The sequence below is a fragment of the Garra rufa genome, chromosome 5, assembly GCF_049309525.1.
Source record: "Garra rufa chromosome 5, GarRuf1.0, whole genome shotgun sequence".
Classification (NCBI taxonomy): Eukaryota; Metazoa; Chordata; class Actinopteri; order Cypriniformes; family Cyprinidae; genus Garra; species Garra rufa.
Genome location: NC_133365.1, coordinates 55,187,293 through 55,213,001, shown reverse-complemented (window position 1 = coordinate 55,213,001; position 25,709 = coordinate 55,187,293). Strand labels below are relative to the sequence as shown.

The window sequence follows — 25,709 nt, the reverse complement described above, 5'->3', positions numbered from 1 at the left end:
ATAAAGTCAGGACTAAATTCAATTAAAAATTATGCATTTGTTTTAGCAAGTCATTTATTGCATTATTTATTTTTCTATTATTAAATTTTTGGATATATTTTGCCAACATGTCTTCATTTCACTAGATAAGACATTTATTCCTCAGCTGGGATCGTATAGAGCCCTTTGAAGCTGCACTGAAACTGCATTTTTAACCTTCAATCCATTGATTACCATTGAAGTCCAGTACAGTGCAGACAAATCCTAGAATGTTTCCTTTTTTTTGACTGAAGAAAGAAAGACATGAAGCGTAAGATGAGAGTAAATTATCAGGAAACTTTTATTTTGGAAGTGGAGTAATGCTTTAAATCAATGCATCCCTAGTTTACTGGCCTTTGCGCCTACTCATTTAAAGCACAGATTGCTCGTCTCTAAATAAAGTGCATTATGATTAGAGCACTACGATGTTAGAGCATTACTCACGCTGCATTCGGTGATGTAGGTGGCGAGGTCCTGCTCCAGGATGCTCCTCTGGGTCTCGGAGGCTTTGAGCTCCACATCCTTCTGCTGGAGGACTGACTCCAGGTCAGTCATCTTACGCTGAAACCGCGAGATCTCTTGCTCCATCTGAGCGGCCACAAACATAAGCACCAGGTCTAAATGCATTTTACAGCAGTGCTCAGACAACGCCAACAACACAACCATAAAACTAAGACTTCACACACTCTTTACTCAATTTGTCAGAGCTGGGTTGACCATATCAGTTGATCAATTTTAATTGATTCTCATTTTAATGAAACAATATTGATTCTTAAATCAATCTTTTAGCCATTCGTAAACACGCTACTTCTGAACTTTGTCAATTTTATCACAAAATGCAAACAATAAATGTGGTTGATGCTCTTAAATGTGGCATGACAGATGACTGTAGTTGCATGTGAAGTGATCTCTTTACTACTAGTTATAGCACCAAATGCACATGAATGAACATCAGATGTTCAAAGAAACAGAACAATTATAAATAATATCTCATTTAAACAATCAGTCAATGTTTCAACCACAGAAAGATGTCAATAAAACAGTTTGTGAACAATGTCATTTACCTCAGCAAAGCCATTAAATGTCCATAAACTCATATCTAGTCAGCTAGAACAACTTCAACTCTAGAAAGGAGCATTTTGATAAATATATGCAATATGTTACATATTCATTATATTTTTACTTTACATTATATGTAAAAAAAAAAATTAAAAAATCAAACATCAAATGTCTTTATTACAGCCACTTTTTAAATGTTTCTATTCCAGCAACAAATTGAGGCATAAATATAATTATATCAAAAGCTTGTTATAAAGTTATTATTATAAAAATGCTTTAAATATTTGTATACAAATCGTTTAATTTTATCCATTATTATTACAGTAACACTTCACTTCTTACAGGTACACTTTTCTTCTCAGATGAAAGTACAGAATTGTGAAATATAAATGCTAAGCTGCAATATATAAATTCAGATGTAAACTTGCAATTCTGATAAGAAAAGTCTGAATTCTAAGACAAAATTGCAATGAAAAATGTCTGAATTGTGAGATAAAAAAATAGGCAAGGATAAGCATGAAAAATAGATAAATATATATAAAATTAAATTAAAAATGAATAAAACAAAAGATTTTAAAAACAGTTAAAATGAAGGAAATAAATACAGGAAGTAATACAAACAAAGTCACAAAATACATTTTTATTATTTTTTGACTTTATTAATTATTTTCTGCATTTATTTTTTAACTATTTTTATTCTTTCATTTATTTTTTTATTTGCATATTTATTTTTATGAATTATGCATTTATGCAAATAAATAAATGTGCCATAATTTAACATGAAAAAAAGCTTAAATAAATATGAAATTATGCAAAACTCAGAATTCTGACTTTTCTTCTCAGAACTGCGAGTTGAAAGTACAGAATTGTGAAATATAAATGCAAAGCTACAAGATATAAATGCAAATGTAAACTCGCATTTTCTCAAAAAGTCTGAATTGTGAGATAAAATTGCAATTCTGAATTTGCAATGAAAAATTTCTAAATTGTGAGATAAAAAAATCCTGGCATAAACAGGCTTCCATAGGGTTTCCTGTATAGTTTACATTTATTGTAAATGTATAAGCCCCCCATATATATTCAAAATAATCAATAACAAACTGAATCAAGACTGAATCGGAACATAGGTTTATTAAAGTGTAATATTTGCCAACACCCAGCCCTACAATTAGCCAACAACAAATGCATCTTAAAACTACTAATTGTAGTGCATGGAGCCAATCAGACATGAAATAACTAGTTATATTCCTTAAATGACTTCTCCCCCATGATTAACACCTATGTGCTATGAGCCAGTCCTTTGTTCACTATCCAGCTCATCCCCCCACCATCAAGATAAGACTCCTACCAGAAATGCAGGGAAAGATAGACTTTCCTTATTCAGACATGCAGTCCCACATACAGTTATATAGAAATGTACACGTATCAATGTGTTACCTTTTCTTATATTGTTGTTTCTGTTATGTATGTCGGCCTCAAACATTAATCCGCAATAGGTGAATTATTGTGCATGCTAAGACTCTCACATTTAGAATCACTCAGTCAAACGAGAAGATACATAGATCATGTTTGGTGTCTATGAGCAGCATTTATTATTCCCTAAATGTTAATGTTCGTGGCATCTTAATAACTCATTGCTTTATATGTATTATTGAACTTTTGAAAGTTTTGTGGCCAAACAACCAATCAGCTTCCACATGCGAAACCCCATTGTGAGAGACAAAGACTTTCAATCTTCCCTCCAAAACTCAGATCAACCGGATTGGTCAAGGTCCAACTGTGGGCGTGAACGACCTACAGGTTTATAAACCTTCCCTCATCTCTCTCATTCGCTTGCTCTTGCCTTCGGGACACAAAGACACGTCACCCGCACCTCCCCCCAGATCCATGGGGGGGGGGGGGGGGGTTTGGGCTCACCTGGCAGTGGAGATGATGAGGCCTGCAATACTCTCAAGGAACTGGAAAGGACTTTCTGAACTGAATACATACGGAACCAATGCACAACAACAAGCTTGCAAGTATCCGTCCTTTCTACAAACGTAGATAGCTGCGTATTAGGCGTTTTATAAAAGAAACGATTTCAGGTTGTTCAGAACTGTTTGCATTCCTGTCCCTTGCAAACTCACTTTCTGTCTCTCTCTCTTACTCTCTCTCTCTCTCTCTCTCTCTCTCTCTCTCTCTCTCTCTCTCTTACTCCCTCTCTCTCACGCGTTCTCTGTCTATTTGTGTTTTATGTACGTTTGTCTATGTGCGATCGTTTGTAAGTAGAATAGTTTAATAAACAACCATATATTCACATATAATGATTCTCTGTGCTGAATGCTTACATTACAAAGTCACTGAAACTGTTTCGATCTCATATTGCTACCTTAAGCCCTATTCTGTTCAATTGTTTTAACTCCGTTCTGGTTAGTAAAAACGCGTTGCCGTGACGACGGGCCAACGTCAGAGTAATGGGTATCGCTGAATAATTTGCTGGACAAAGAAACCAGTCGATATCGTTATTACTGTTACTGATCAGAAACTGGAAATTGCGTATATTTAATGACGATTATTATACACGATTTCCTGTGAGTTAAACTACTTTCCCTGACTGAAATGTATGTTTTAAATAACTCATTTCATCCTATTCATTGGTCGTAAGACCTGGTGGAGTTTGCAGTGTATATGTGATGAGAGAAACAGTCTCATGCATATACACACATATATTGATCATCTTAAATTCTTTGAGCTAACCAAAATTCTCTACATAATGTTGTTTCTGGTGCACTCCATCACCATCCATTGCACATGTAATATTGTACATGTGAATTTCATTGAGAAACGAGTTGGTGTTGATGCAGTTTACCTTGCATTAACTGTATGTTTATCAGGCATTTCTGTGCTCTTACCTTGTGACATTTGTCTTGAGTGTCTTGTAGTTCTTTGCTTTTAAGGTGCAGTTTTTTTTCCATGGAGTTGGTCTTGGCAGGAGAGTTGAGCCCTGCGCCAACCGTCCTGACGACACAAAGAAAAAAAACACCTGATTAGAACTATAACAGACTTGCATGTTTACAACACTCATCTAATTATAAATCTCCACGAAAAAGCCTGAAGTACTGTGTTTTGTTTAGCTTCTTACTGGGAATGTAGTGAATAGCACATGCACATGTCTGCACAGCCTTTCGCATTCATTACACCCTCCATTAGTTTCATGCAAATGTGAATTCATTCACTCATAACCAAACAACATCATCTTTAAATGGTGTCCATTAATTAACATGACACGAATTAGATGTAAGGGAACATTTTCATCAGGAACGCGAACCGCAAGTGTCACAATACCACAAAGAAATGAAAACAGAGATTGTCAAAACAAAATGCATGCAGTTGAGTTTTTTCTACATTTGAGTTCATTAACATGGACACATCACGACAAGACAATCGTTGACTTGTAGTCTCTCATTTTATAATATAACGCTTCTGTCTTGCTCAGAGATCTGAACTCTGAGTTCTCTGTCTCCGCCATTAGACATCGGCTCATTACAGCCGAAAGTGCTGAGGCTGGACACACACACACACACACACACACACACACACACACACACACACACACACACACACACACACACACACACACACACACACACACGCTGCTAAAGTGCTGATTACACCAGAACCCCAAAGCAGGCCGGAGGGTAATAACTCCACTACAACTGTCCTTCATTTACACACACGTGTGAGTTTGTTTGAGTTCTGCACATTTCTGCAAATCAAATTACTGCAGTTTCCGAACTGAACTGTAATTACTCATTGTAACAGCATAAATAACATGTGCTCTTTCATCAGTTCAATGATGTCATTTGCTCACGTAAAACAGGAAGTTGACCTCTCCTTTCTCTTTAAATGTTGAGGACATCATCGAGGGCTCTACAGTGTGACGATTTCACTGGCATTTGCGACTGAAAACCACTGCGTGCGTATTATTTTAGGAGCACCATGTGCAACTGACCCGATCTGCGTATTTGTGCTTGCACTGAGTGAAGCTTCAAAGTTGAGCAACATTGAGTAATGCATCACAGACATCTCTCACCAAACCTTTCATAAACTGAGTGTAGAGAGAGTGTAACTAAGAGACTGATTGTGCAGTGGAGAGAGCTTTGCTGATTATAATAGAGCTTTGTAAGATTGCGAACTAAGATGAGTGACAGCTTTTAACAATTTTTTTAAGGGAGTTTGTAAATGAGATATTGATTTAATACAACCGTGAACAAGTGGACTTGTAAAACTGCGGTGCTAAATGCAATGTGGTTGAAATTTTCCAATTTCACCTAACTTTTGTGCTGGTGCACCTAAGAAAAAAGGCACTTGCAACCAGTGCAAAAAGTTAGCTTCACTGATTATAATAGAGCTTTGCTTTGTAAAATCGCAAAAATGGAAAACTTCCTTAAAGTCCTTAAAAAGAACAAAAATATATGCAAACCCAAGACTGAAAGATTGTGAAGAAAAAACACAAAACAGGGTTCAAACAGATTCCATGAGTTTCAAGAAATTACTTTTTTGATATTCTCACTTTAGTCTTCTTTGTCAGATTCTAAAATTCTAAGTGAAACAGATGTATATAAATATGTATAAAATATACTAATAAAAAAAAAGTCAAAAATAAAGAAGCACATGCACAGTAATACAAAGTATACTACACTTTTACTCTAGTAAAACCACGGTTAATTTGTATTTGTGTATATTTTTTGAATTGCGTGAATTTTGCTTGAAAAGATATGCGCTTATTGACAAAACTGAACACTTATTTCATAGATACATTGTCTTTCAATAATTTAGGCACTTTTCAAGTACCTCTTCAGGAATATTGCCATTTTCAAAGGTTTTCCAGGCCTTAAATTTCAAAGTCAAATTCAAGTACTCTATTAAGCAACTTGAAATAAAACTATTATGAATGTTTTCACACAGGTTCCCCAAATACTCCTCCCACCCCTTTGACTCCGCCCTATGCCTGCCATTGGTCAGTCAAACCAACAGACTCCTCCCACACTCACTCTCCTGCTTGAGTCAAAAACTGATGAGCAATTTTTGGAAAGCATAACAGATGCTCTTCAGGAAGCAAAGTAATAATGCACTTCAGCTGAAAACTTCTCACAGAGGAAACGAAGACACAAAAAACCTCCCAAATATAGAGAACCGACCGCCTACGACGGTATAAAAAGACACATGAACCTCAGAACAAACCAACAAAGACAGGAAACAACTCAAGCTCCCACATGCATCATATGTCAGTGATTCAGGACTGACGAAATGTTGTCTGACGGATAAACGTGTTCCAAAAATAAAGAGTGAAATCCCAGCCGCAGCACAATCACAACAGACATTACTAACGGAGACAGAGAGAGAATGAAACTGACAAAAATACTGCAGCGGAGGGGAAGATGAACCAATCGCAGCGACTCGTGAATATTTGCTTTGACCGTCGTTCTGACAGCTCGTCCGCCGAGTCCTAAAGACCTTTAAACTGAGCTTAAATCCCAGAGAAACCGTCAACAGTATTTTATGTGCACAAACTGTTCAGTCCGCTTAGTGTTTCCTGCTAAAGGAGACGTCTGAAAATAGAGACAAGAGAGTTTTGGCCATGCTTTTCTAGTTCTTTGAAGGGCTGATATGGTGTGTCTCTCACAATGTTTCATTGTCCATTTCCTGAGCTGGATAAATTCCCAACTTCAGCTCTTCCTGCATCGTAGAGAATGAAGAAAGATGGGCATTTATCGATGCTGTCAGCTCCAAATAGCTCTGATGAGCAAATATACTATAGAACTGAGCTTTGAACAGTACAGAATAGCACATCATAGTATATAATAGTATAGGGATGCACCAAATGTTCGGCAACCGAAATTATTCGGCCAAAAAGAGCAAAAAAAAAAATTGTGTTCGTCCAAATAAGAGAAAAGGCAGAATAAATGATAATGAACAATGATGTGACGTGATCAAATAAAGGCGTGCACTAATGCAGCAAACATGTGGTCAGTGTGGAAGCATTTTTAAAACTGTCTGAGAAAGACACAAAAATCATTCCAAGCAGCGACAGCGAGAGACTATTTAGTGTCACATCGTATGTCTTCATGAGAAGAGAAAGGTTACTGTATGATGACTGAAATCATCCATCAGTAAATAAACTACAGAACATTATGTTGTCTAATTCATGCACCAATTGTATTTATTCTGACAGCGCTGCAGCAGCTCCTTAGCCAGGGTTCAAAGCCCAAATATGACAATCATTCAGAAATCTGCTGCTGTCAGCAAAAAGTAGGATTTAGGTCTTCTTGTGGGTTTCCGCCAAAATAAAAAAAGTCAACATTCATAAATGTTAGTATTGTCATTTTTTACTGTTGTTGTCAAAAATAATGCTAACAATCATTCCAACAGCTCTATTAATACATTTATTCTAACATTCTCCTTTGCTCAGCAAGGCTGCATTTATTTGTTCATTTTAAAACACATGCCTGATTCAAGAAGGGGGTCTTAAAAATGGCCAAAGAATATTATTTTACTAACTTATTTATTTTAAGTTAAATTGTGCTTTGTTGGTAGACTATGTCTACTAGAATTTTACAAAAGTTCAGTGTTAAGTAAATATTTTTAAATCGTTATTTTGTAATTTTTTTTTTTTTTTTGTTGTGAAAAGCAAGACAAGCAAGTAAAAAAGCACATTTTGGATATTTAATTTATGCAATAGAGAAAAAATTTGACAAAATAGAAATACATGGGGGAAAAAACATGGTAATTGGCCTTTGGCGCATCCCTAGTATAGTATGATAATTTAAGTCAATATTGGATTTACTTTCCTTTTTTATTTTTATTTTTATTTTATGTGCAGATTGCTTCAAAGAAACTTATAAAGTAGTAGTAAACAAAAAACAATAAATTAGAATACAATAACTTCAGTTTTACCTACAGAAAACAATATAATACAGGGTAAAAACTAATTTAATGCTTTGTAATGTATTTTTAAACAGCATACATCATGGGTTTCAATTCCTTGGAAATGCATGAACTCCTATAAATCCAAAAAGTCACTTTGGATAAAAGCGTCTGCCAAATGCATACATGCAAAAGCAGAGTCTGGTTTCACAAGTCTTAGTACAAACTACTGACATTTTAGACAGCATTATTTGTGAATTGTCTCACATCTGTGCAGAACACGACACTAGGGCACCAGAAGCCAAAAACAACAACAACAAACACATTCATTTCCTCTACAGAGAGAGCTGTAGTGTATAAACCTTTCATGATTCCAGATTCTGAGGATGCTCAGCTTCTGTAGAAACACATTTTATGACCATCAATCATGTTTGAAAGCCAAATTGCTGGTGAATACACTAAACAACCCATAATCCTAAAGAGACATCCAATAATCGGAGAAGTGACTGTTGCCATGGAAACAGAAAGAAGGCTCGGTGGTGACCACCCACTCCCATGAAGCACTGCGTCTGATGTAATCCAGTCAGTCTGCCTACATTCGCAAACTACTTGTTTAATCTAGTTAGATGCATTTCTAATGGAAGTTCAGCTTCATTTACCTTGAATGAGAGCTGTAGATCATTAACCTTGTTTAGCAGACAGTCTTTATCTTATTTTCAGATGTTCAAAGAATTATTTCCATCAAAAGGTTGTGATTCACCACAGAGTCAGTTGGTTTGGTTCATGGTTCTCTATTAAAGAGTGTATTGAAATGTGAAAAATACATCTGAATCCAAGACTTAGCAATTAGGTTAAGAAAAGCATGTGATGAATAAAATGCATTATTATTATTATTATTATTATTATTATTATTATTATAATAAGACTGCTGGACAGTCTGGTAAGTGAGGAGTAATTAGTTCTAGTAGTTGGCAGCAGGGATATTAGTTACCTAAAACTAATTCTGAAAGAAAATTAAAACCATAAAATACCATTTCCACTGTTTGAAACAAAATAAACAATAACTGAAATAAAATAAAAGGTAAAAAAAAAACCCTTTCATTTCAGCTAATTACCAAAACAAAAATTCTCATTTTAATTTAGTTTACCCTGTAGTACTAAAATAATTATAACTAAAACTAAATTAGTTTCGAAACAGCCAAAAATTGTGATATTCCTTTAAAAAAAATAATGTTTTATTAAACGGCATAACTACTTTTACTGTTATTACTTACAGAAGTACATACAACACGCAGGTTTATACCTAAATAGCTTAAAAACTGACAGATAACACAATTTGATTAACTCTACAAACCTACTTTTGAGTTATTCATCCAAGATTCTGTGACCATCCACATTATACAGTGAATTTTTGCATCTGTGCAATAATTCTGTCTGCATTTCCAAATCGTAAAGGCGTAATTATGATTACAGGAGCATGAAGGCACGTGTCCTCCTATCAAAACGCAACTGAAGGAACTGTGAAATGGTAAAGCAGACACATCCGGACCCCCTCGAGAGCGTCTAAATGCACACAAACACGCCCAGCTCTAAATATGCTTTCCTCGGCATCATACCAGTGGGGTCTAACCAGATTAGAGGTTCTGCCTGTTTGCTGTAAAGCAGTCCATTACCCAGCGCTTACAGACTTCCCTTTGGAGAAACCGACGCGTCCCAGGGGTCTGATCAGAACGGCCCACAACCGGCTCGATTATGGGGAGCGTGTGTGTTTGGGCTCAAACTGTAATTATAAGCTACGCATTTCAAACTGAGCCCTTTGAGAATGTGTTCTAAGAGATTCTCAGAGATGAATGGGAAAAATAAACAGCAATGGGAAAATCTTCCGCTGAACTTTGAGAATTACATTTCACATTAGCCGGCGTCAATAAAGGTTTCAGGTGGAATGCAATTATTACAGCATTAATATCGAGCTACCGATCATCCGAGCACGTCATCGTGTGCAAACTGGCACGAGCGCGTCAGAGCATCTTGCTCTTTTTGCCTGAAGTGGGCGGCAGTCGCATTGACTAACCCTCGGCATCTGCGGCGGATGTAAACACACTTACGCATTCTGTGAATACAGTAGCTATTGATCTGCTGGAGCGCTGATGCATTCCTACATCGGCTATTCTTAGCGCGGCTGACGGACAAAGACGAGGCTGACTCATAGCCTATGTTCGGTAAATGTTCTCCCGATGTTCCTGCGGCGACACTGTCAACCTGCTGCGCTCTCACATGCTGCGCTACATCGATCGCCATCGAGAAAGGTCAGGCAAACAAGTGTGGCAGGCAATCTCTGTTACAGATTTCATGCGCACAGAATCAGCTGATGAACTTCAGTCCAAATCGCTAGTCTTCACACATACTAAGAAAATCATGACAGGAGAAACAAGTGAAGAAATGTTTGTATTTATGATCATAGCAGATGCTTTTTCTATCAGAGCAAACTTTTGTTTTTTCCAATATTTGACCCTGGAGCACAAAACCCAGTAGCATGGGTATATTTGTAGAAATAGCCAAAAATACATTTTATGGGGCAAAAATATATATATAAAAAAAAATATATATATATATATATATATATATATATATATTTTTTTTATGACAAAATCATTAAAATATAATTCCATTGTGTAAATTTACTACTGTTAATATATAAAAACTAATTTTTTTTATAAGTAATGTGCATGGCTAAAAATTTCATTTGAACAAGTTTAAACGTGATTTTCTCACTACTAATAGTTGTATCTCAACCAAATAGTGTTATATCCTAGTCGAAATTGAGAATAAAGTATAAATATTACGGGAATAAAACAAAAATACTACAAGAGTAAAGTCAAAATATTTTGAGAATAAAGTTGGAATATTTCTTGAATAAAGATTAAATATAATGAGAGTAAAGCCGAAATATTAGGAGAATAAAGTCGCAAAATATTTCGAGAGTAAAGTCAAAATATTTTGAGCGTAAGGTCTAAATATTAGGAGAATAAAATTGAAATATTAGGAGAATAAAGTCAAAATATTTCAAGAATAAAGTTGAAATATCTTGAGTAAAGTCAGAATATTTAGAGAGTAAAGTCGAAATATTAGGAAAATAAAGTCAAAATATTTTGAGAAAAAAAAAGTCAAAATATTTCAAGAGTAAATTCAAAATATTTCGAGTGTAAGGTCTAAATATTATGAAAATAAAATCGAAATATTTCAAAATAAAGCTGAAATATTTTGAGAGTAAAGTCAGAATATTTAGAGAGTAAATTCAAAATATTAGGAGAATAAAGTTTAAATATTTCGAGAATAAAGTCAAAATATTTTGAGTAAAGTCCAAATACTATGAGAATAAAGTCAAAATATTATGAGAATAAAGTCAAAATATTATGAGAATAAAGTAAAAATATTTTGAGAATACAGTCAAAATTACAAAAAATAATTTGAAATGTTTAGAGAATAAAGTCAAAATGTTTCGACAATATATTTGCAGCAATTATGAAACTAAAGCTATAATATTTTAGAGTATATTCTTGCCTATTTTGCACACAAATGGCCCAGATTGAGAGCACTGGGAGATATTCCAAAGTCTCAGCTTTTAAAATCTGTCAGATTTGTAGTGAAACAAAAACAACATATCCTACAATAATGTGTTTTTCACACTCTTTAATGTGGTGTGACAGATCACTGTATTCGCTTCAGTTTAAGTGGCATGTGAGTCGATCATCTTTCCGGTTACAATGAGACATTAGTTTCATTAAATTAGGCTATAATTTTTTTTTTTTTCATGCCTTCTAATGTTCCTTTACTTATATATCTTGCTATAAACTTGAAATTAAGAGGAAAAACACATTCATAATTTGCATTTCATGATAGAACTGAATTTGAAAGCTGAGCTGTTTTATATTAAAAGCAACAAAGCACAGAATCATTGGGTGTCTGGCGCACTAAACAATGAATGGAAGACGTTAAATATTATGTGCAATCATTTACTGCATTATCCCGTGAATAAAACAGCTTGTGAATAGTCACTTCATGTTATAAACCTCAGAAAAGACACTAATATAACCCCTGTCATATATAACGAGCCTACTTCAAAGTTGAATACGTTTTTTTGTTGTTTTTAATTAAACACGTAAGGAATGAAAGGTTGGATGCCACCAAGGTTTTTGCTGAGTAGGTGGTGGAATTTTCACAAAGAAAGCAGTAGGCTATAATTTAATGAAACAAATGTCTCGTTGTAAGTGAAAACACAATTGATTCACATGAATACAGCGATCTGTCACGCCACATTAAAGAGTGTGAAAAAAAAACATTATTTTAAAACACATTGTTTGTAATTCTCTATAAAACTTTTTCCCCATAGCATTCCGACTTTCTCAAAGTATTTCGACTTTATTCTCATAGTATCTCGACTTCATTCCCAAAGTATTCATATTTTTTCCCAAAAATATTTTGACTTTTTTCCCAAAAGAATTTCGACTTTATTCCCAAAGTATTTCTACTTTTTTCTCATAGTATTTCAACTTTATTTCCAAAGTCTTTCGACTTCATTCTCATAGTATTTCGTCATTATTCCCAAAGTATTTCTACTTCTTTCTCATAATATCTCAACTTTATTCCCAAATTATTTTTGACTTTATTCCCGAAATATTCCGACTTTATTCCCAAAGTATTTCGACTTTATTCCCAAAGTATTCCGACTTTATTCCCAAAGTATTCCGACTTTATTCCCAAAAGATTTCGACTTTATTCCCAAAGGATTTCGACTTTATTCCCAAAGTATCTCGACTTTATTCTCAAACCATTTCGACTTTATTCTCGTATTCTCATCAACTTTTTTCTTGTAATTTCGACTTTATTCTCAAAATATTATGACGTTAATCTTTTTTTTTTTTAAGTACCACTAAAACACTGTCATAATTTCTTGTTTATTTTTGAAAGAAAAATATAATTTTATATAAAATATTTTACATTATATATATTATATACATTAAATATTTAACATTAGCAAACATCAATAGAGGTTTCAGGTGGAATTCAATTATAGCATTAATATCAAACTATTACTAATTCACGCAAGCCATTGGCGTCTGTACAAATACAAACTTGCACACATTTGCTATTCATAAGAATCTTATTTGAAAGCCTAAACGCAATGCTTCGAAGTGCTTAATCTAAACAATTTTTGAATGTGTCATGCATATTTAAAATCAACTCATGCAAAAACGTGAATAGATGGCAGAAAATTCACATTTGCTAAGCTCAAATTTAATATGGATATGCTTGATCCTATTTATAATAACTGCAATAATACATAAAAGCAGATTCAGTTGCTAACACTAGTATGTTTTTAAATCAGCATGCAAAGAATTAAATCTACTCAGTGTGTTGGGGTGGCTAAAGTGAGTCACCCACTTTAAATCGATGCGATAAAACTTGCCTAACATGTCAGCAGCCATCCACATATTAACAGAAGAATAGAAGAAAACCATCCTATCACTATTTCCAGATCAGATATGGTCAGAATCATAAAGCACCGTATAAAAATACTTCAGATAATCAGAGGGTTGTTGGGGTGAAGCCGTGAAAATTTCTGCTGGAACCAAAACCGATACCATCGCTTGCGGCGTGAAATCACAGCTCTGAAATCCAGACGCCAGATAAAGTGCTCTAACACTCCACCCTGCCAACGATTACAATTCTGTCCTCATTTACTCAAAGAAAACATGTTTTAGAAGCTGGATTCTGCATAGAAAAATACTGCGTGAACAGAGAGATGTCGACACAAGTCTCATTATTCGACAAACTTTTCATTTACTGATAAACCAGTTGGCCTTTTAATTATCCAAGCAGCAATGCACCTGTACATCCTGTCAGCCAGACGAAGCGTGAGTCACAGAGAGAAGAGAAAACCACCTACTCTCGGACGATCATTACAGTATGAACCTGCAGCAGACAGGAAACGCTCCAATTAGAGCACTGACTCAACCGAAAACAAGCCGTCTCTCTAGAGATACTTCAGCGTGACATACATCATATCATTAATGTGTATTTACTACACAATAGGGTAAAATGTTAAATGCGATTAAAGAGCATGCAGCGATCGCTGCTGTTTAAAACATTATGAAAACAGCAGAGCGCTTCGCTTTGTTTTGGGATTCAATTAGTTCTCAGATAACAAATGTTGGCTGATTTGCTGTCAACGCTGACATTTGTAGAGATATAGATGGCTTACATTTGTATTTCAGTTACAAATCGATGGGATTAATGTATTTGCATTCATGCATTAAGCAGATGCTTTTATCCAGAGTGACTCATATTGCATTCAAGGTTTACATTTGATCGGTTCATGCATTTCCCTGGGAAATTAACCAATGACCTTGGCATTGCTAGCGCTGTGCACATCATATTCAATATCTGAATAACGCTATTCACTAGTGTGTAAATGGCTCTAAAATACATCCTAAAGAGTTACATGCACACTTATTACTATAATGCATCTAGATGTTCTTTTGAGTCATGCTCATTACTGCAATTTTTATTAAAATCTGCAAAATAAAACACTACAGCAATCACTACCTTGTTGTACTTGTTTAATTTTATTTTAGCATTACGGTAAAGGACATTTGGGGGAAGATATGGAAATTAATATTAAAAAATAAAATAAAAACATAAGAATTTTTGACTTTATTCCCAAAGTATTTCTACTTTTTTCCCCAAAGTATTTCGACTTTATTCCCAAAGTATTTCGACTTTATTCCCAAAGTATTTCGACTTTATTCCCAAAGTATTCCGACTTTATTCCCAAAGTATTTCTACTTTTTTTCCTCATAGTATCTCGACTTTATTCCCGAAATATTCCGACTTTATTCCCAAAGTATCTCGACTTTATTCTCAAACCATTTAGACTTTATTCTCGAATTCTCATCAACTTTTTTCTTGTAATTTCTCAAAATATTACGACGTTAATTTTTTTTTTTAAATACCACTAAAACACTGTCATAATTTCTTGTTTATTTTTGAAAGAAAAATATAATTTTATATAAAATATTTTACATTATATTTAGCATTACGGTAAAGGACATTTGGGGGAAGATATGAAAATTAAAATTAAAAAATAAAATAAAAACATAAGAATTTTTGCATTACGATATTGAGAACTGGAACCAATTTAAATAAGAAAAACATGACCATAATGAGCTTTTTTGCATTATGATAGTGGAAATTGAGGGGAAAGAAAGAGGATAAAAAATAAAAACATTACAGTAATTTAGTCCCCCCCCCCCCCACCCATTATAATAAAATCTAGGGCTAATAAAATTTTAAAAACATGACAATGAGTTTGTTAATGAGACTTGAAGTTTTACTCTACACAAGCACTCACACACAAGTATTTAATATACTCTTGCAAAATTTATGCAGATAATCTTCGCTTTGTCTACAAAATAAATGTTTTACAGTGTAGCTGACCTTTTGATATTCACTACAGAAAGCTCAGGAATTCAACCAATAGTGTAAGTTTTGGGGCAGGACTATTTGATTGTTGACACCGGGATAAATCAGGAAACCTGTTTGAAAACAGTCATTATTTATGCAGTGCTGTTTGGTGATGTCAGTGACAAAAATGACATGCTTCACCTTTAAAACCTCTGATATTTCCAGATTTCCAATGCACATTTCACTAGACATTTTTACCCAATTACTGTGACAGATCTTGTCCTAGTCAATCTGTTAATAAGGAAAGCGCATGATGCAGCATCTTTGTCATGAATTGAATTGAATGACAGGCCTGAGCAAACACAAAGGTGACATGTAAAGGTAAAAATGCAACCTGATCAAACACAACTGGACTGTAAATCAACAATCCTACAATAAGATACTTGAGATACGCTGCTTGCATTAACATGTTTTTCTTTTGCACTACCTGATGAATGCATGTTTTTTTATTGTATTGGCTGATAAATGCATGTTTTTCTATTGCACTGCTATATGAACATGTATTTCTATTGCACTTCCTGATAAATGCATGTTTTTTATTGCACTGCTTTATGAATGCATGTTTATCTAATGCACTTCCTGATAAATGCATGTTTTTCTATTACACTGCTTTATGAACACATTTTTCTATTGCACTTCCTGATAAATGCATGTTTTTTATTGCACTGCTTTATGAATGCATGTTTTTCAAATGCACTTCGTGATAAATGCATGTTTTTCTAATGCACTTCCTGATAAATGGATGTTTTTATTGCACTGCTTTATGAATGCATGTTTTTCAAATGCACTTTGTGATAAATGCATATTTTTCTAATGCACTTTCTGATAAATGCATGTTTTTCTAATGCACTTCCTGATAAATGCATGTTTTTCTATTGCACTGCCTTACGAATGCATGTTTTTCTAATGCAATTCCTGACAAATGCATGTTTTTTTTATTGCACTGCTTTATGAATGCAAGGTATTCTATTGCAGTGGTTGATAAATCCATGTTTTTTGCACTGCTTTTTTTGCAATGCATGTTTTTCTAATGCATTTTCTGATAAATGCATGTTTTTCTAATGCACTTCCTGATAAATGCATGTTTTTCTAATCCACTTCCTGATAAATGCATGTTTTTCTAATGCACTTCCTGATAAATGCATGTTTTTCTAATCCACTTCCTGATAAATGCATGTTTTTCTTATTGCACTGGTTGATAAATGCATGTTTTTCTATTGCACTGGTTGAGAAATACATGTTTTTCTATTGCACTGGTTGATAAATGCATGTTTTTCTAACCCACTTCCTGATAAATGCATGTTTTTCTATCACACTGGCTGATAAATGCATGTTTTTCTATTGCACTGCTTTATCAATGCATGTTTTTCTAACCCACTTCCCGATAAATGCATGTTTTTCTATTGCACTGGTTGATAAATGCATGTTTTTCTATTGCACTGCTTTATCAATGCATTTTTTTCTAATCCACTTCCTGATAAATACATGTTTTTCTATCACACTGGCTGATAAATGCATGTTTTTCTATCACACTGGCTGATAAATGCATGTTTTTCCTATTGCACTGGTTGATAAATGCATGTTTTTCTATCACACTGGCTGATAAATGCATGTTTTTCTATCACACTGGCTGATAAATGCATGTTTTTCTATCACACTGGCTGATAAATGCATTTTTTTCTAATCCACTTCCTGATAAATACATGTTTTTCTATTGCACTGGTTGATAAATGCATGTTTTTCTATTGCACTGCTTTATCAATGCATGTTTTTCTAACCCACTTCCTGATAAATGCATGTTTTTCTATCACACTGGCTGATAAATGCATGTTTTTCTATCACACTGGCTGATAAATGCATGTTTTTCCTATTGCACTGGTTGATAAATGCATGTTTTTCTATCACACTGGCTGATAAATGCATGTTTTTCTATCACACTGGCTGATAAATGCATGTTTTTCCTATTGCACTGGTTGATAAATGCATGTTTTTCTATCACACTGGCTGACAAATGCATGTTTTTCTATCACACTGGCTGATAAATGCATGTTTTTTTATTGCACTGCTTTATGAATGCATGCTTTTCTAATCCACTTCCTGATAAATGCATGTTTTTCCTATTGCACTGGTTGATAAATGCATGTTTTTTATTGCACTGGCTGATAAATGCACTCGTAAGATGTGCAGCGCAAATAGAATGCATGGCTGTGACTGTGTTTAAGAAAGAGATGTGCATTACATGAATAATGTCACGACAAGCGCTCAACACAACACAACACACCTACTGCAGACATAATGCATGCATTTCTGAAGCGTGCATCAGTGAAGCGCAGTGAGGGTGGTTTACGACCGGATCGCTCATTACAGATGTTCTGTTTTTCAAGACAGATCCAGCGCTCTCATATTGCAGCGCATCTCCAGAGGATACCGTCCACCAATAAGCAGCTGCGCTTCTGCATTAACATTCCCACGCTCCTCTGCTAGAGCGTTTGTGTTGCGTTCGGCGGATTTCATGGTGCTGGAAATGCTATATGAAGGAGACGGCAACAACATGACACATGGCTGGACAAATACGCATTTCAGGATTACAGAGAGAATAAGAATATGAATGGGTGGAGAGAGATGGAGGGGGAGCGTGGGAAGGAAACGAATCCTGGTTACCATAGAAATGCATTCTGGGTTCATTCTCATTCTGACTAACGTTATGAAGCTTTGCCTCACCCTCTCTCTTTTTCCCTTTCCCTTCAGCTCCTGGGAAAAAAATGTGTTATTTATGGCTCATCTCGGATCAGATTCCGGACCGAGACCTTCACCTTATTCGACACATCATGATCTTAAGGCACGCAGGAACAGAGCCACACGTAACAATAAACTCACGCCTGAATGCATTCAGAGAAACAGGGAATCACTGAGCAGCACGTCACACACAAAACTCATTACTGTAATGCATCCAGATGTTTTACTTCAGAGTCATTGACTCAAAATAACTGTTGCAATAATGGCAAATCAACTAATTAAAAACTGTACAACAACCACTACCAATTATGTTGAAATAATTCACAATAATAGTATTGAATTGTTTTTTTGCATTATTGTAATGAGAACTGGGGTAAAACGGGGAAAAAAGAAGAAAATTAAATCAATGATATTAAAAAACATCACAGCAATGACATTTTTCTGCATGGTGATGAGAATTTAGGGAAAATAAAAATAACATTGGGGGAATAATGAAAATTACATTAAAAATGGAGTAAAAACAAAAACATGTATTAATGAGAATAATAATGAGACATGTAATATAGCACTGAGAATTGGGGAATTTTTTTGCATAATGGTAATGACAATTGGGGGAAATGAAATTAATCAATGAATTTTTTTCAGTTATGAGAATTTATTTAAAAAAATTATATTAAAACAATTACAGTAATGAGAATTGTTTTGCATGATGGTCACTAAAGTTGGAGGAAAATTAATTTAAAAATGATAAAGAAATTAAAAATTAAATGAAAATGTCACAGTAATTAATTTTATTTTGCATTATTGTAATGAGAACTGAGGGAAAATAAAAAATTAAATGAAATTACAAATGAATAAAAAAATATTACAGTAATGAGTTTTATGCATAAGTAATGAGAATTGTGGGAAATTAAATATAAAATGAATTTTTTTTTTAAATATCACAGTAATGAGAATTATTTTTTGCATTATAATAATGAATTGGGGAAATTCGATTAAAATGAATTTAAAATTGAAAAAGAAATTACACAATAAAATGAAAATATTACAGTAATGAGAATTATTTTATTACATTATGATCATAAGAATTGGGAGAAATGAAATAAAAAACAAATATGATAGGTTTACATTATATTAATGAGAATTGGGGGAAATATAAAATATCACAATAATGAGATTTTTTGAATTACAGTAATGAGAATTGGGAAAATTCAATTAAAAAATGAGATTAAAAAATATTACAGTAATGAGTTTTATGCATTATGATCATAAGAACAGGAAGAAATTAAATAAAAAATAAAACAAATATTGCCGTATTTATGTAACAAATGCTTACATTATATTAATGAGAATTGGGGGAAATATAAAATCATCACAATAATGAGAAATATTTTTGAATTGCAGTAATGAGAATTGGGAAAATTCGGTTAAAAAATTTGATTAAAAAAATATTACAGTAATGTTTTATGCATTATGATCATAAGAACTGGAAGAAATTAAATAAATAAAACAAATATTACAATATTTATGAAACAAATGTTTACATTATATTAATAAGAATTGGGGAAAATATAAAATGAAATATCACAATAATAAGAATTATCTTTGCATTACAGTAATGAGAACTGCCAAAATGAGATTAAAAAATATTAATGCAATGATCATTTTTGGCATTATGATAATAACCATTAGGTTTTCATGCTTTCATTCTGATTCAGGGATGAAACAACCTGGACATGATTTTGACAGATTTATGAGAGATTCACTAATCAATAAACACCCAAACCACAAGCTCAGAAGCAAACGCAGACCAAAACAACAGACTGAAGGTTGACCACATCGCAGCAAACACAGAGACGATCACGTTACACAATGTTTACGCACTGGCTTTCAATGTGCTACAGATCATATCTCACACACACACACACACACACACACACACACACACTGGACGAGGGTTTCCCATTCCCCTGCATGCACATGGCAACACATGCATGAGATAATCCGAGCCTCCCAATACAAAAACAGCGGTGCGCACACGCGGCTCCCTCTCATTCATCTTAAAGTCCTTTCTCCACACAAGCAATACCTCGCATTCAGCCACAATGTTGCCTGGTGACAGTCGCCGTGGTGATGTGGCCGTCTCCGCACCAATGGACCACCTGTGACTAGACTAGTAAAATCTGCATGTGCGTGTGTGTGTGTGTGTGTGTGTGTGTGTACTCACTCAGACTTGGCCAGTGCGGTCAGGGCCCGACTGAAGCACCACCCTACAAAGGGCAGGTCTCGTCCGTGGAAGCCTGCGCGAGGATGATCTCGCTGGGCAGCGGTCGTGGGGCGGGGGGGCCTCTCGGGCTCCTCGAAATTGGAGGTGTCATCCTCGGAACGCAGAGACGGAACAAACGGAGGGAGAGCTGGAGGAGACAAGAGGAGAAAACCTGTGAGGTGGTCGCTGAGAAAAACAGACTGGAGAAACAGAGAGAGAGAGAGAGAGAGATGGGGGTCTCAGTGATGAGACTGTAGCGCAATAACTCGCTTGCCCGCTCTCTCTCTCTCTCTCTCTCTCTCTCTCTCTCTCTCTCTCACTGCAGCAGTCTCGGCTAATCAGCGTGAGTCACAGCCAAAACCCGATGCAAGATCCGCACACTCACGCAGAGCTGCATCCGCACAAACATCTGTATTGAGACACACACACACACACACACACACACACACACACACACACACACACACACACACACACACACACACACACACACACACACACACACACACACACACACACACACACACACACACACACACAAAGTATCTGCCGCTGGGTTTTTTTTTGTTCATACATTTACACAATTGCTTTATTTGCTTAAAAAACAACAACAACAACAACAACAACAAATCACATCGGTGGCATGAGCACATCGACTGCAGGAGACACGTGATGATCTCAACACACGCTCAGAGCGCTTCATCAGCTCATCTGAATATGCTAATCATCTCAATAGTGTGGATTTATCTCAGGAAACTGACAAAATGACATTAGGATTGCAATAACAAGCCTCTGAGCTTCAGGTCAATTCAACACGCGATCAATCGCAATCGTATCAGATGCACAGAAACAACAATTGTCTGTATTTTTAGCCATATTTTCCATGGGGTAGCAGCCAAACGGTGTGATTTCTATCAGTGATCAAGATGACTAATGCAGATATAAAGGCAGTTCACAAACATGTTTTTTGTTGTCAATGTGAATATTTAAGGTCAAAACTTTCATATTTGCACTGCTGTTTGGGATCAGCAAGATTTTTAAGGTTTTTAATTAGAGGTAGGAATCTTCAGGCACTTTACGATCCGATTCTGATTTTGAGTCACGATCCGATTCCAAAACGAATCTTGATCTTAATTCAGAGTTAATGCAGTTTCTGGGGTTTTTGTTTCTAGTTGTAATCTCTGTATGTCAGTACTGCCATCTTAAAAGCTGGGCTGTGAATCTTCACCGGTTTTACCATTTAACTTAATTATGATTTATTATCAACTAAATATCACAATGTGTCACATTCTCAGTTTTCAATATTACTGTACATGGTTACATTTTCATATACATTTTATCCCAAATTTATTTTCATATTTATCAAATGTTGGAAACAGTTGTGCTGCCTATAATTTTTTGGAATCTGTGATTCTTTTTTCAGAATTCTTAATGAATAAAAAGTAATAAAAAAAAAAAAAAAAAAAAAACACATCCTTGGTAAATAAAAGTAGTACTTTCTCTCAAAAAAAGAAAGAATAAATGCAGTTCTTTTAAACTTATTTATTAAAGAATATTGAAAAAGGTATTCAGATTTCAAAAAAATATTAAGCAGCACAACACTGATAATAAATCAGCATATTAGAATGATTTTTGAAGGATTATGTGCGACTGAAGACTGGAGTAATGATGCTGAAAATTCAGCTTTGATCACAGGAATAAATAATATTTTCCAGTATATTCATATAAGAACTGTTATTTTACATTAAAATAATATTTCACAATATTAGTTTTTTTTTTTTTTTTTGCTGGAATTTCTGGAAATACATGCAAACTTGATGAGCATAAAAACTAAAAAAAAAAAAAAAAAAAAAAAAAAACTTACTGATCCCACATTTTGTGCATTTTAGATTAGTGAATGCACAAGTGAATAAAATTTTTTTTTTTACCTTTTACAGCATACAATTGATTTTTGTATAAGATAAAGTATGTTTTAGACCCTTAATTCAGAAGTTTTTCGAATTAACTTCTGTGGCATTAAATTATTTCCCCTGAATTCCACTTATAAATGTTAGTACTATCCACCTTTTTCCTTAGTAAAATGAGGGAAAAAGATAAATTGTGAATTGAAATTAACTAAATATAAATATGTGCACAGGTTTAATGTTATATTATTGGCTTGAAAAATGTTAATTTGACTAAAAACTCTAAAAAACCAGAGATGTAAAGCACTGTGCAAACATTTAGAAAAAGGTGGATACCTTTAAGGTTTCTATAAACCTATGGCTTATGAACATTATATAAATGCTCTATAAGCAAATGCTCAGTAACCATACATGGCTGATCAACAACAGTGGGTCTATTTCTTTCTTTTTTTTAATTTGGGAACTTGTGTACAATAGGTGTTCTTTCACTGAAGCAATTCTGTGCTTATCTCATCTAATTCTATTATGTACATACTGTCAGTATATTTGCCACATTAGCCTGCTTCAAAGTGCTCTTCAGCCTTAAGTCCTATTTTTAACTTTGTGTCCTGCAGTCAAAAAATGTATAAAACGTCTTGTGGCTTTGTGCATTATGTGCAATTAAAGAGTCAAACTGGGCGCTGCAACATAATATACAAACAATAAATAATCAACACAATGTCTTTGCTGTGTGCAAAAAACAAAAACAATATACAAAGCAAAATGCCATCATTCGTATATCAATCAGTCAGGATTGTTCTTTAATAGATCAATCAGATGATGAATCAGTCTGAATCAAACACAAGTAGGGGTGGGGGGAAAAATTGATTTTATGATGCATTGTGATCCTCTCTTCAATGATTTTGAATCAATTCTCTCAATTCTTTGAGACACGTGTGCATTGCTTGATAGTGTGTGCTTCCACCTGCCATGTATTACTTTAGATATTTAGATATGCTTTCACTTCTGCCGTTTGGAATGCAGTGCTATTAGATGCACGAAACTCATGCACTGACGGCGCTTTGTGTTTGTTCGTCCTAAAGCTCGATTGCAGCTGTGGTTGAAGGAACACTCCACTTTTTTTGGAAAAAGGCTCATTCTCATAATAAGTTGAGTTTTGAAATCCATTCAGCCGTTCTCCTGTTTTGGCGATATCACTTTTAGCATAGCTTAACATAGATTATTGAATCCTATTAGACCAATAGCATCGCGTTCAAAAATGACCAACAAGTTTCGATATTTTTCCTATTTAAAACTTGACTCTTCTGTAGTTATATCGTGTACTAAGACCGGCGGAAAATATAAAGCTGCGAATGTTTAGGCCGATAAGATTAGGAACTACACTCCCATTCCGGCGTAATGGTCAAGGAACTTTGCTGCCGTAACATGGCCGAACAAGGAAGAGTCAAGTTTTAAATAGGACAAATATAGAAACGTGTTGGTCATTTTTGAACGCGATGCTATTGGTCTAATAGGATTCAATGATTTATGCTAAGCTATGCTAAGTGTGATTTCACCAGAACAAAACAACAGCTGGATGGATTTCAAAATGGTAAAACTCAACTTATTAACTCGGGCTTTGTTTTTAACTTTGTTTTCAGAGCAGGACAAAACATCTGATATATGGAAATAGATCTGTGCATTACTTTGAATGCAGCGCGTTAAAGCTGCCACTATGATCTCATTAGCAATAATCAAAGGAAAAAGAAAAAACAATAACTATTGTCTGTAAACGTTCGGACACTTAAAGAACACACTTATTTTAAATAAGTAATTGTTTTAAAAAGTCAAAAAAATTATATAAAAGAAAGGAATCATTTAGAGCCATTTAAATAAAAAATAGTATACACTTTCCATAAATCAAATCTCCTATAATATGATATATTTAACTGAAATTTCTTATCCAGACAACCAATGATTTATAAAGGAAAACGATGAAAATTTACAGGGGTGCCCAAACTTTGGCATACCACTGTGTGTGTGTGTGTGTGTGTGTGTGTGTGTGTGTGTGTGTGTGTGTGTGTGTGTGTGTGTGTGTGCACCTGGTATTCATCACGTTGTAGGAATAGGATAGGAATACCAGTAGATTTTGACCTTGTGGGGACATTTCTCAGGTCCCCATGAGGAAACAGGCTTATAAATCATGCACAATGAGTTTTTTTGAGGAAGTAAAAGTGTGCACAGTCTCCTGTGAGGGCTAGGTTTAGGTGTAGGGTAGGTGTAGGGCGATAGAAAGTACGGTTTGTACAGTATAAAAACCATTACGCCTATGGAATGTCCCCATAAAACATGTAAACCCAACGTGTGTGTGTGTGTGTGTGTGTGTGTGTGTGTGTGTGTGTGTGTGTGTGTGTGTGTGTGTGTGTGTGTGTGTGTGTGTGTGTGTGTGTGTGTGTATGTGTGTATAACTTTGATATAAAATGAAAATGTAGCCATGTGCAGTATTACTGAAAACTGAGAATGAGATGCATAATATTTAGTTGATAATGAAAAGACATTAAATTGAATCCTGAAACCAGTGAAGATTCACACACCTACTTTTAAGATGGCAGTACTGACATACAGAGATTACAACTATAAACAAAGCATTGAAACGGCAATTTGTAAAAATTGTAAAGATGTATTTGCACAGAAGAATCGTGGATCTAGAATCATTTTGGAATCAGGTTGTGACTCTCGGAATCGGATAGGATCATGAAGTGCCTGAAGATTCCCACCCCTAAACACAAGAGTCATTGTTCAGAATCACGGACCAAACATCTTCACTGAATCAAATGACTCACCTCACTGAACTCAAATCAACCCACTGAACTTACTCGTCACTACTTCCTGAACTCAATGAACTTGCCAACCTCAGTGAACTTCCTGAACTCAATGAACTCAACCACTAAACTCACTGAACCCAGTCAACTCAAATCAACTCACTCGTCACTAAACTTACTCAACTCACCTACCTCATTGAATTCACTCAGCTCAACTTTCATAAAAAAAATGTTTTCAGCCCATGACTTTCTCACTGAACTCACATTTGACATTTTGAGCTCTGAGAGCTACAGCATATTAAACAGCACAACCAAACCGAGCAAAACCAAGCAATCAAACTCTTATCTGAAAATATCAAGGATAATTGAGCCACTCTCCAGGAAATGAGACTAGACGTCTAAAGAGGAAATGCACGTGAAGAGACTTTTTTCTCCTGCATTCACACCAACATGTGGTGATGTGATTTAGCACAGTTTTTCTTGTTTTTCTGCATG

General features: G+C 34.8%; 1 protein-coding gene across 1 annotated transcript in view; it reads right to left on the bottom strand.

Moving 5' to 3' along the window:
• Positions 1–25,709, bottom strand: part of cita (citron rho-interacting serine/threonine kinase a) — a 109,142-nt gene that overhangs the window by 73,169 nt on the left and 10,264 nt on the right. The window contains exons 5-7 of the mRNA XM_073840164.1: positions 20,471–20,657; positions 3,969–4,074; positions 463–606 (exon numbers count right to left, since the gene is read on the bottom strand). Coding sequence (XP_073696265.1) covers positions 463–606; positions 3,969–4,074; positions 20,471–20,657 — 437 coding nt within the window. The remainder of the gene's footprint in view (positions 1–462; positions 607–3,968; positions 4,075–20,470; positions 20,658–25,709) is intronic.